Source organism: Hippichthys cyanospilos, chromosome 9, assembly GCF_059441005.1.
Source record: "Hippichthys cyanospilos isolate Australia breed blue-spotted pipefish chromosome 9, RoL_Hcya_1.0, whole genome shotgun sequence".
Classification (NCBI taxonomy): Eukaryota; Metazoa; Chordata; class Actinopteri; order Syngnathiformes; family Syngnathidae; genus Hippichthys; species Hippichthys cyanospilos.
The window spans coordinates 18,107,396-18,121,015 of record NC_142377.1 but is presented as its reverse complement, the minus strand read 5'-3'; the positions used below and the strand labels follow the sequence as shown (position 1 = coordinate 18,121,015).

General features: G+C 40.7%; 1 protein-coding gene across 1 annotated transcript in view; it reads right to left on the bottom strand.

The window, feature by feature from the left end:
* cfap20dc (CFAP20 domain containing) overlaps positions 1 to 13,620 on the bottom strand; it is a 35,084-nt gene that overhangs the window by 4,087 nt on the left and 17,377 nt on the right. The window contains exons 13-16 of the mRNA XM_088422472.1: positions 11,651 to 12,013; positions 9,279 to 9,515; positions 6,728 to 6,789; positions 1,199 to 1,293 (exon numbers count right to left, since the gene is read on the bottom strand). Of these exons, the coding sequence (XP_088278598.1) occupies positions 1,199 to 1,293; positions 6,728 to 6,789; positions 9,279 to 9,515; positions 11,651 to 12,013 (757 nt within the window). The remainder of the gene's footprint in view (positions 1 to 1,198; positions 1,294 to 6,727; positions 6,790 to 9,278; positions 9,516 to 11,650; positions 12,014 to 13,620) is intronic.

Below are 13,620 nucleotides of genomic sequence, written 5' to 3'. Positions count from 1 at the left end.
AAAACCCACCGTGGGTTCTTCTGCTGACCAGTGTACAGCAAGGGCTCCAGGAGGTTAACGTAAGTTATTCTAAATGGAAAAGAAGAACCATTTCATACCTTGACATGGGCGCATTAGCGTACAATACATTTGGTTTGTATTGCATCCAATATAGTTTTAAGTGAATCCGACACTTGGTCAATTGCTTTGGCGTAGATGTAGCGCACGCCGTATACCTTTATTATCAAAGTATATTTTTCATTTTTTGGAATACGTATGTTTTTGGGGCAAAAGTAAATGTCATAACCCATTTGAATTCATTCGGGATTCGGTGGTTAAAAGATGAAAACAAACCAACAAAAAAAAAGCGACGTTAGATTTGGGACACATGTCCAGGTACTTGTAAAAACCCATGAAAAAAACGTGTGTTCAAAAACACTACTGTATAGCCCAGAGCAAATGAAGCACAATAAAGCGAGAGAACACACAAGCGCAGTTGTACTCAAAGCCTCTGTGTCGGGTGTATAAATGTATGCTACATTTTCCAGGCACGTTTAGGCGATAAGGCGAGTAGACTCTCCCAGGTGGAATAAAGGGAGAGTCATGTGGGGTGACCTTCAGACTCAGGTGGATTTAAAAGTTTTCTGCCATTTTCTCGCCCCTCATCAATCAAAGAGTTGAGACGCGGCGAGTGACGAGCACCTTATGAAGCCGTAAAGAGACCCCCCCTGTAATCCCCACTACTTTAAAGCACACCAATTTGGCTGTTAAATTGACAGGCAGTTAAATGCTAAAAAGGTTATGGAAGGCTCCAGGTGGAACATTTTATCTTATCAGAACTTGGGCGACGATAATGAAAACTAATTATGAGACACATTGTGTAAGGGGTTTAAAAAAACGATGTTGTAAACTGGAAAGGTTTCATCAATTAACCTTGTCGATGTGTCTGGGGGGGGCGGGTAAAGACCTGTAATGAGCCCCGTCTGTTTTGACCTACACAGGACGGAGCTTCACTCTCCTGGGGTTTTGACTCCTAATTACAGTTGTGTGTGCATTCCCATCATGCTTTGTGGCACTGTTTAGCGTCTGGAGTGTTTTCCTTAGTTCACCGTGTGCGCGCGCTAACCTGATGGGGGACGTATGACGCACCGTCTCCCTGACCTCGACAGACATTGAGGAGTGACGGGGGCAGAAGGAGCAACCTTAAGGTTTACTGTACCTCTGATTAGATCCTCACGATGGTTACTTGCGCTGTCTGACCTTCTCTCGCTGCTCGGAGGCAGAATGTGGGGGCTGAGCACATCCATCCACTCCCTGGCAAAAGACCACAAAGGAATACAGCCATGACAACACGTGCCATTACACTCGTCATCCCAGTGCGGCACGCAGCTCTTCCAAATTGCCTATATGACATGTTAACAGCGAAGGCCTCGTCGTGGTGCACTGTCCCAGGCCCGAGCGGCGGTCCGCCGTCCTTGGGCCCCTCAGCCTCGCCGCGTTAGCCCAACTATCATTTATTCCGTCCCGACTCGCACTGCCACTTTAAGCTGACAACATTCTGACCCAGATAGCGCCTCTCAACCTTGCCCGTCTTCCGCGAGTTCTTTCTCCACGCGAGCGTGCTCTCCCAGGTTTCAATTATACATAAGTCACTGCGCAGTGTTTCGACACAACGCGTCTCCAGAGGAAATGTGACTTGGCAGCGCGGCAGAGATTAATCTTTTGAAACATAATTCACATCAGTTGCATAATCACCCATTTACATCTTTCGCCTCTGGACAAAGCATCTCATAAAAGCACATCATAGCATCTTTAATGAGGAAACGATAACCTCTGTATGTTTTAATATTCATCTGACTGCAGGCAACTCAAACATCCATCTCATCAGCAACAACAGCAAGAAGGGTGGTGCCACTCATTTTGATTTACTGCTCGTTTCCATGAACTTAAAATAGGAAGGAAAAAACAAGCGCGACAACTTATTGACACCGTACACGCCACATCTCAACTTGGCGGTCTCTGAATACTTATCTATGGAGAGCCAATGCGAGATCGGTGGCTGTAGAGCACGGGTTTCAAACTACAGTCCTTGAGGGTCACGATCCTGATTGTTTACGATGCTTCAGTCTTAAACACGCCTGGTTCAAATTATTAGCTCTCCAGCAAGCTCTGCAGGGATCTTGAAAACCATTTGAATCAGGTGCGTTTAAGAACGCGGCATTGAAAACATGCAGCACTGTGACCATGACTGGGAGTTTGAAACCCATGCTGTGGATTAATATGTACGTACTTAACTACTATGTGTATTTGTGTGCTTGATTTTGTGACAAATACCTTGAAGAAGACTGATTGAAAATATTGACATTCATTCGCGTAATTGCATTCTCATGGATGGATGGAAGTTGGAATCAATTCAATGGTCTGAGAATATTCAATATACATATTTCTTGATGAAATGTTACACATCTAAGAGAATTATACCTACAACAATAAACATATTGGTGTCAAAATATATTATTACCTATTAAATGTTGACTTGATCCTTAGAACGCAACTTTTGGATTTCTACATGGGAATTATTGTATGCATGCGTTGAGGCCAAACATGATATTGGCCTCGGTGTACATTCACTTTGTGATGGAAAATATAATTGTATTACCTAGAGAACTGCTATGTATTAAATGTGTAAAAATGATGTCAGGATTCTCACTTATTTTAAGAAGACACAATTCTCACTATTCACAGAATTCTCTTTTATTTATTTACAGCTTTATTAAAGATAGTCTCTGGTAATGAAGTCAGAATTCTGACTTTAAAATAATAATAATGAGAACAAACAGAGAATTCTCACATCATTCTCAGAATAGTGCCTTTATTCTCAGAATTCTCACTATTCTCATAAATCTCACTTCATTCATCATTTTATCTCAGAATCCATAGAATAGTCAAAATTGTGACTTTAAAGTAAGAATTCTGATAATAGTGAGAATTATGTCTTTAAAGTGAGACTGAGAATTCTTCGAATAATCACAGCCTTCACCTCATTCTTAGAATCTCACTTTCTTCAGAAATGTCACGATTCAATTAGTACTTTACTCTTAGATCTTGCAAAATGTAGTTCACACTTTATCTTGAGCATTATCAGAATGAAGTCAGAATTCTAAGACAAAAAAGTCAGAATTATCATTACAGTGAGACATTTATTTATGCTTTTGAAGTGAGAGATCTAGGAAAAAAGTCAGAATTATATTGATAAGAAAAAAACAGCTCTGGTTTTTAAAAATGAATGAATGTGTATCTTGAGCTGTTGGTTTGGCAAACCGTGTAATAGATTTCATGTGTGTACCTAATGAATGTCCAATGAGGATACATCTCTGTGTGTGTGTGTAATTACGCTTCGAATATGTCCGCGTCTAACTCAGCAGTCATCGGCCCATTCCACTGGCAAAACTAAAAATTGGACTTTAAATTGTCCAATGGGACTTGGCAGTGATTATTGACATTAAGCTCTTCCAAATCTCTCCAACCGAAACGACATCAAGGCCACTCTTTATCACCTCGGCAATTGCTTTTAAAAAATCAGACGCCAGAAGAGAATGGGAAGAGGCTTTTTAGGAATGTATTTAGAAAAAAAAAAAAAAAGAATCTGGCAATACTTAACACAGCAACAGGAGGGCTTTAACTGAAAAACTGCTCTCCTCAGAGAGGATGCCTTCCAGGACGCTCCAAAAACCCCGCATGACGGATCTCAACAGAAGCACAGTGTCAGCATTCAACACCTAAAAGAAGAGGAATGAAAACCAACCGCGGAAGCTTTTCATCAATATGTAAATCAAGGCCTGCTTCAAAGTAAAAAAAGAAACAACAAGCTCGAGACCGGAAGGGGTTTGAGGTACTTGTCAATAGCTAATATTCAAGAGAACCCCAAACAACCCAGGGACAAATAAGCAAGGAAACACACTAAGGAAACTATCTAAAGCTGTAAGCCTATACATCATTGCGCCGCTTTTCATCAATAAATCAAAAGTATTCCTGTGAAGGAGCTTGAATTTGTCCATGATGCAATCCCTTTGTATTCTCTTGTAACAAGCTACACGCTCGTGTGCCACGAGATGTGGCCAGATAGGACGGGGGACAAAAGCGCTAAGCGGGCTCTCCATCCATTCTCGCGCTACTAATCTGCTCCCATTGTTAACCCCTAACGCGCGGGATTAATGGGAGCGCCGAGCGCATTGCTGGACGGACTTTGTCGAAAATCAATATTTAGTCTCCTCTCCTCCGAGAGGTACTTCACTCTAATGACGTTAATTATTCTTTCAGGGGGGACGGCTCAAACACACTTGAATTTTAATGAAGGTTACAGTGAACGCCATTCTATTCCATCCTGCCTTCACGATTAGGGATGGGCATATCGATTGATTAGTTTGTGGATTTGATTGTTGATTAATCACCTCTTTGAACAATTAAGGAAGGACGGAACGCAAGCAGCATTTCATTTGAAAAACAGTACGGTCATTTGCGGTCTGACGCAGAACATGATCTCAGCTTTGGAAAGGGGAGCTAAAACCCGGCAGGCCTCTGCTACATCCACTGGTCATCATTATTCTGTTCAGGAGGCACTGGAATGGAAACACAAGCTCAGAACAAAGAGCTCCTCCTATGCCTTGATTGCTTCAATACGCTACGGTGGTGCCTTGAGATATGAGTTTCATTCGTTCTGTGACCATGCTTGTAACTACAGTAAGATCACTTACATCCACTATCATCTTCCAATCTCGAAACACGATTCAATCCATTTATTTCAGCTTCCCGAGCCCCCCCCAAAATAAAAAAAAAAAAAGAAAAAATAGTCCCATATGCAAGCCAGTCACAGAGGAGTAAGACATTTTGACTATTATGTACAATTAGTCTTACACAGTATTCTGATGAAAATTGGTTTTGGAACAAATATTTTAAAAATTCTACAAGTTTCTCTCCATCTCATCTTGTCACTTGCTCTGGACTGAAAATGACATCACAGTTGGCTAAGGTAAAGACTAATCATGTCTCAGTTTGTGAACACCACATGACCAAAATCATGAAAACGGAGAGGCATGATTGGTGGTTACCTGAGCCAAATGTGATGTCATTTTTCAGATAATAATAAGTGACAAAACGGCCACTCCCTGGGATGGATTGAAAACGGCTACATTTTGTTGCTTAATTTCCGCAAGTGCAATATAAATTAAAATGTCATTATTGACTAGAACATTTGATTTTAAATGCGACGTTCTTAATTCTTGCGCATAACACCAACTTTTCGATTTTGTAGAACTCTGAAGAACAGAATGTGATTTCTATCATTATTTAAATGGTATTATAGCTGTCAGCGATCTGGTCTGACAGGCCCCGAAGAAAATAGAAGGAAAATAATGCGCACCGTGGAAAAAAAAAAAAGACAAACAGCAGTTAAGGGAGAAGAAAACACACACAAAAGGCATTTATTTACACTCATCTGTGAGGGAGATGAGCCCCCGTCTGCATCTGACAGCTGACATTTAGCCTTAATTCTGCAGTCGGTTATCATGTGTTTCATTTCGCTGTTTTATGCGGAAGCAATGAAACACAAATACAGACTAAATAAAGACTAATCATGTCTCAGTTTGTGAACACCACATGACCAAAATCATGAAAACGGAGAGGCATGATTGGTGGTTACCTGAGCCAAATGTGATGTCATTTTTCAGATAATAATAAGTGACAAAACGGCCACTCCCTGGGATGGATTGAAAACGGCTACATTTTGTTGCTTAATTTCCGCAAGTGCAATATAAATTAAAATGTCATTATTGACTAGAACATTTGATTTTAAATGCGACGTTCTTAATTCTTGTGCATAACACCAACTTTTCGATTTTGTAGAACTCTGAAGAACAGAATGTGATTTCTATCATTATTTAAATGGTATTATAGCTGTCAGCGATCTGGTCTGACAGGCCCCGAAGAAAATAGAAGGAAAATAATGCGCACCGTGGAAAAAAAAAAAAGACAAACAGCAGTTAAGGGAGAAGAAAACACACACAAAAGGCATTTATTTACACTCATCTGTGAGGGAGATGAGCCCCCGTCTGCATCTGACAGCTGACATTTAGCCTTAATTCTGCAGTCGGTTATCATGTGTTTCATTTCGCTGTTTTATGCGGAAGCAATGAAACACAAATACAGACCCCATCAAGGCAGGAAAATCAATTTATCTGCATGAATTGTAGTTTTCTCAGAAATATTGCTCCTATACTTTCCTTGATTCAGGTGTGGGTGTTGCACCACTGGGGATTGGCACATTTCTAATACATGTCATTTAATAGTCATTTTCAAGATAGCTTTTGACAAACAAAATATGACGCTCAACAGACAGTGCTAAGATTACACAAATAATACACGGACAGTTGTTTTCGAGGTTTTTTTTTCAATTGTTGAGCTAAAAACAGATCTGCACAATTCACATCTGTGTAAAACATAACAAAATAAACATTTTGCTAAAGAGTCGCTATAACAATCTAGAGATAAATTGCTTAGTTTTCCAATTAATTTGCTTTGAATTTGAAAAGAAAAAAATTAGATTGTTTTTTTTAAATTGGAATAGTAGTTTCCGTCACAGGATTGAAAACCATAAAATTAGATATGATGAAAAAAATCCACGAGCCTTCATCTCCTCCCATTTGAGACCCACGGCCAGTAGTACTTCATTACACATTTAAAGCTTGCTTACCTTGGATTTGAGCACTGTAGTGGGTTCATTTCCTTCTGGTAGTGATGACCCTGATTAGCCGGCTGGATCAGAAAGAAAACAGTTCTTAAAATTTCCCGCAAAATTCTTATGAAATCATGCTAATATACCAAATTAGAAAGAAACACAGAATTTGATATCTATATTGTTTGAAAAGAAAAAAAAAACCAAGAAGGCAATATTGAGACACCAACAAAAAACACTCCAACATACTCATACTGGTATATCCGTGCCATTTTTGCAAATGGATGCAATCTATGTGTGCGAGATTACATCCTGTATCGCAGATGAGACAAATGGAGACGCTCAACAAGGGTGTGAAATTTTGATATGGATAGAAAAAAAAAAAACCTTTCTATTCCAGTATCAGACATGCTCATCCCCTACAAGAAACAATAACACATTACCTTCTTCATCTTGGCCGAGGCAAAGGAGCATATCATTACCCCAGGAGGCTATTTAAACCTCGTGGCTGTATAAAGGCTCCTCTTCCATTGCACAACTGTGATGTAAAAGCAGCCATACTGAGGTCAGAATCCTCGCAACGCTTGAGTCTATTTAAGTTATCAGCGTGCTCCGGTGCCTTATTTAACTGTGTGTACTGTACTAAAACGCTGCCCTGTGGAATTTTGCTGTTATTGCGTACTGATGAAGATGAGTTCCTTGTAAAGGGGCAGCATGGAGACAATTATTTTAGGGAGATCGGATGGGGGTAATCTGACAAGACAGATGGTTTGTTTCAAAGAGCTACCTCCAGAAGGACTTTTTAGGAAAAGGGCAGATTGCTAATAAATAAATAAATACACTGTACAAGGAACATTACAAACACAAGCCAGTTAGAAATTGAAGAATTAAAACACAGTAAAGAATTGTCCAATTCTGAAAAAAAACCAAAACAAAACACACAAAGCATCTGTTGGAAGCTAGCTATAATATAAAAACATATTATGCCATAATATTAATCACAATATGAAATGCTCGAGAATGTATGTACAGTACAAGTCAAAAGTTTGGAAACACCAACTTTAACCGGTTAACAGGTCAAGGCATTCAAGCAGATGATCGTTAATTTCTTATTCTGTTTTCCCACAACGATGATCCTCAATTTACAATTTTAGGTCTCTAAACCATTTATCAATCGTCCCAAATTATTTCAGCTTATTGTGATAATTTATTAACTGTCAATTACTTGATGAAAACCTGCACCTTCAATTGTTTTGCAGTTCCGGAAACGCATGTACGTACAGTATATTTATTTGGGTGTGTAATGTTTTGTACTTAGGACCGACATTCTGTAGGTCAAGTTTCGATATTTTGCATCTGTGCCATACCATGAAAGAATTAAATACTGATATTTTGTGCCATTCCTAGCTGAAGCCACACCGGCAGTTCTATGTCCGTCCTGTCATTTTTTTGTATTCATCTGGTGCACCAAAATGTTACATTCCCATCTGCTTCTGCAGCTTGGGGAAAAAAAAAAAAAAAAAAACGAAAAGAAAAAAAACATTTCCATTCATTTTCAATCCTTTCTTTCCACATCGTGGTGGAGCATATTGTTTCCTGCCCTTATGTTATTAAGGGCCACGAGCTCAGTCTTCTGGATGTAAGGCAAGTCTGCATCTGAAATTGGACCTTGAACATTTGCTCTTGCGTGTACGCCTGTAGAAGCGGCTGCGCAGCCAGGGTTCAAAATGAAGACATTACTACCGGCAGACATATTTGCTTAAGGCCTGACACATATGTGTATATTGTCTTTATTGATTTATGGAAAGGCACGTCCCGCCGTTGTGTAGAACACTGTGATTGCTCGTTGCTGGCCCAGGGCGGTTGAATCCAACAAAATAGAAGTCAAAGTCATATCTGGTTCACATGGGAAACAGCCCCTGATACATTTAATGGTGGCGACCTAAAACAGGGTCAATCCCAGTGCTAATACAGCTGTGCAGTATGCGCTACCCGGATCTCCACCATTATCAAGATACCTGCAGTATGTAGTGAAATGGTAACAGGCTCATAAAATTAGCATCTATAACGAGCAGATTCACTGGGGATCATACAGAGGAGCCATTTGGGGCTAGACGGTGCTGCACTCCCCCTTCCTAAGTGCAATGTGCTTATGCTAATGGATAATAGATCCAAATGACCTTCAACAGCCTCTATACCATCTTTGAATTCTAAAACGACCAAAGGGGATCATTTCAAATGACCTAAATAATATCCAGTCGTGTGGGGAAATGGTGGCTATTGTTCCAGTGTATCTTTTAAAACCGTAAGAGGCCAATTAATGCGTTTCTATCTCCATAATCTTTTGTCATGCAGGAAACACAACAGAGAAAGCGGTGCGTTAGTACTTCGCCGTGCCGTAGATGAGGAGCTTGAAATGGAAATGAGCGAGCGTGCGGGTCAGCCGCGGTCAGTAAAATTATTCCAGATGGAAGCTAGAGGGTCAGCGCAGTCGTCATTACCAATGGTAAGTGCGCATGTGCGCAATGCTTACAGGGATTAAAGTAGCTGGATAGAATCTTGTACAAACCATGGAGATGTGAGTCCAGGTAGACGTGTCCTCACTGCTCAGGCTCACGCTGACGTTACACTGATGGATCTGAGACGCACCGAGGCCCGAGGCTTTGTATTCATCTTCCTCCTGCTCTCTTTTTAGACTGGCAAGCATCTGGAGCTCGGCATCGTCACCCCCGTGCGATTGTAGACTGCCGGCTGGGTTGAAGTGCCAATCACCAGAGTCGCCGGGCTGGATTGTGTTGTCTTCATCCTTTGAAATAATTTTACAAGAAAACAAATCACTTATTCAGACTGACACAATTCAAATGAAATGGCTTTGCATTCTGTCAACCTAATTCTGTAAAGCCTCTGATGTTGTATGGCAGTATTTCTCAAATGGGGGTACGTGAAGGTACCTGTGAATTTTGAACAGGTTTTCTGCAGGTGTCAGCAAATCTAAATTAATGCTTGTTAATGCCGTGAAGAGCAGAATATTTTCTTTTCAAATTGAGAGCAAATAATATGGAACATCATAAGAAATGTAAGAAATATTGCTGAATTGTGGTATAGTGACTTCTTTACAAAATGTTGTTGACAGACAAATTTTGGCGAATGTCTACGAAGGTGGCAGCTCTTTCGATCTTTTTGCTCCCGTCATGTCTCGCACAAAGTTGCAGAGGTTCTTAAAATGCTGACATTCTGAAACTGTGTTAATTGTCCAGGAATCGTCTGAGCAGTTCTTCGTGTCGTGAGGAAAGCATGTTAACATTTTCCTTACAACACAAACAGTTAAGACTGTCAGAGTCTTAAGAACATCTTATGAACAATTCTGACCTTGAATGAACCCTGACGATTATTTGGCATGAATGCATTCGCTACCTTAGTCAAGAGACTCTGCAAGGTTGGTATCTAAGTGAGATAGGGGTATAATTGTGATGAGTGACTCAAGTTTCTATCAGATGAGCCAAATATCAAACAGATGATGTTAAACTATTTTCTGGAGTTGCTGGATAAGATACATCTGGAGATACCGCTGTTAATATAGTTTAAATTTCAATCAATCAGACACTCATGGTACAATACTCCCTCCCTCCCTTCCTTCCTTCCTTCCTACAAGGGTCAAGGAACATGTTGGATCCTATTCCAGGCCGGCCGTCTTTGGATAGTAGACAGGCGACACCCTGAACTGCGAGCCAGCCAATTGTAGGGTACAAAAAGATAAACAACCATTCATAGTCATTAGCACACATGAGGAAGATTTAGCGCGCCCAAGGAAGGGGTAGTCCACACGGGAAGGCCAGAGTCGGAAGTAAATCCATGACTTCTGTACTGTGAGGTAGATGTGCTAACCAGTCCACCATTGTGCTGCCCAAGTCTTTTTTTTTCCATCCCAAAAATATGTGTGCTGGTTAAGGCCTACTTGGCTATAATATATCCATATCTATAGGTTTCGAACAGGGCGCATCTTTGAAAAAGGTTTCCGCTGTTGGATGAAATACTCAAATATCCTCGGCAAACGCTTTGTTTTCATAAGGCCATCTATTCATTTGGGAGAGTAGTGCGAAATGAGTCTGGCTTTGCCCCGGTGTCAGTGGCGAGTCGGTGAATTAATTCTCATAAATAATGAACCGAGGCCTGGGGAGAACAACTTCAAACACGTCATATTTCTATGACAACCTTTCAGTCAAAGGCGCCACGGCATGCCTCCTGTCAGGAGCTGCCACAAATCAGCAGTCAGGCGTTACAGCCATGACGAGGGATGCGAGGATGTGTCGCAACACTGTTATGTAAACTCAGGAAGAAAACAGCCATGAAACACGTCTCCCTTCAGGCTTCACCATCACTCTCGCTGACTATGCTGATCTCTCGGATTCCCGCCTGAAGCTTGTGATCACACCATATAGTCTTGATCCCTTTCTTCATGACTTTACAATCCCTAAAATAAAATCAACACATTATCCTACCCTTATTGGTTTACAAGCCATGGACTGCTCCGCCTTTCCATAACCACTCTCCTCGGAATAAGCCCAAATAATGTGCCAATATAAATTCACAGGATCATGCTAAACCGGCAAGGAAAAAAAAAAAAAAAGGGATACATTGTTCTTCAGGGTTTATAGCATCCTATCATCTAACCCTGCAAACATCCCGTTTGGAATGGAATGTAAAATTCTGAAATACTTATATTGTTCGCTTTACTGTCAGGGCCGTTTATTCTATCTGCACGGCGAGTTCGATTTATGCTCAGCAATGCGACACAATTTCCAGGGCTACAAATCAAAGTTAGTCCGGGAATAAAAATGAACATAATGTTTTCTCTGCCTTCCCATCATGGTGTCAATGTGTGTCTTTGTCAGCCACATTTAAACCGTTCAGATGAGCGATGATCCCTCGGGCAGACCTTACCTTGAGTGGGTCATCCGGCGAGACTTCTTGAAGACGGCTCCTTGACACTGATATGCTGTAGTTCTGATCCCCAGCCTGGTGTCCTCCTTCTGCTTCACCTGAGCCACACCTCTCATCAGGTCTGCTACCAAAGGGGGAATGACAGTGTCCGGAAGCCATCCAATCGTTTTCCGCTGGATTGCTGTGTGGAGACTGCGGGTGCATTTCACTGGCAGATGAACAAAGATCTTTTTCTGATGCTTGCTCAGGTTTTTCATCTTCAGGCTGGATTTGAAGCTCCAAATTTGGATCAAGGCATCGGGAAACGTCAGAAGTGGATTCCGCCTTTGTTGTCGGATGTCGGAATGTAGTGTAGCGCTTTTCCTGGAAGAAGAACAGGAATTAAGAAGAACAAACCGGCGCTTCATTTAAACCACAGGTGTCAAACGCAAGGCCCGGAGGCCAAGTCTGGCACACCACATCCTTTCACGTGGCCCGTGAAAGCAAAAAAATACAAACTTCCCTCTCTCGTGCGGAAATCTGTACCCAATGTTAAATTGCCATGTGTACTAAATAATCGGGTGAAGATTTTGTAAGGCTTTTTTAAAAAACCTTCCGCAGCCACGTAAACAATATTTTGAACGACAGTTCTAAAGTTCTGATTTCAAAACCACTGGAATACTTAGGGCTACAACTAAAAATAATTTTATTTGTCGATTAATCTATTATCAGGTACACCTGTTGGATATTTGTGAAAAACTATACACAAAGAAGGATAAAAGGCAGTTTTGGTTTCTCATGCATGAGAACGGAGAAAGACTGCACAATGTCCAATTCTACTTTGCTCTGAAAAAGCTTTTCTGCACCCTCTCTTCTCATTCCATTAAGAGGTCCCTAGGTACAAAAGCCATACTGGGGAAGACATTTCCAACAATTGGTTGATGATGATGGGGAACATCAAGCGCGATTCGTTTATGCTTTTGCCTTTTGGTCGGGTCACGAAACCGTCTCGTTCTTGCAACTGCTTGAGACGCATCAATTCCTCTTCTTTACAAGTAACAGTAACAGTAACAGACAACATTCATCCTAACCTGCTAACATACTGGTCAAATAGCAAACTAATTGCATCAAATATACTAAGTGATTGCACCACAAATTTGGGATAACCTATATGCAACTATTCTAACTTCTATTGATAACTTTCTGTCAATTGACTGATGCGATTCCACTAGGAAAAAAGAAAGAACCCCCCCCCCCCCACCCCAAAAAAAAAAAAAAAACATTTTGACATTGCTGATTTGAACCATTAATGTAGTTTAGCATGTTCAAGGTCAGTGGTGAGTTGGCGCCTTAGCTGACACACTAGATTTTGTCAGTGTGAAAAATATACCGCTATTATATTTACAGTTAAATACTGTAAGAACATTTCTTTCTCGCGTACCAAATGCACATTGACTGCTGTTGATTTTTATTTATTACAGTGGTCTAAAAGTAAATAGACTGTAACAGCTATAGGCTGAGCCAAGGGAAAGATATGTTCACGGCTATTCAAACACAAATGTATCTGCCATAATACAACATATAACAACACTGACGCCAAACATAATCCATTACAGGATGTTGTGGACTACAGCTTTCGCCTGAGGTGAGTTTCTTCTCATTAAGACTAAACACATTTGAAATCCCACTGTGTATTTTCCATCCTTTCATTTGCAATGTCAAGTAAGTGATCGGCACTGAAATTTCTGTGATTATCTAAATACGTACTTTTTTCTGTTAACCATCGCACAGCCCTTTCTGTGCTTAAGAATTCATGCATTTTTTTTTAAGTTTGTGCTGTATGAATGACGTTTACAAATCAATACTGTACGTGGGTGTCTGAGTCATATCTATAGAAATGCATTACGAGATAGCTTAGGGACGCCGGTGATGCACAATGGCACCGATAAACTGATACTGTATGTATATTGTAGTTACAATCTTGCAAAACA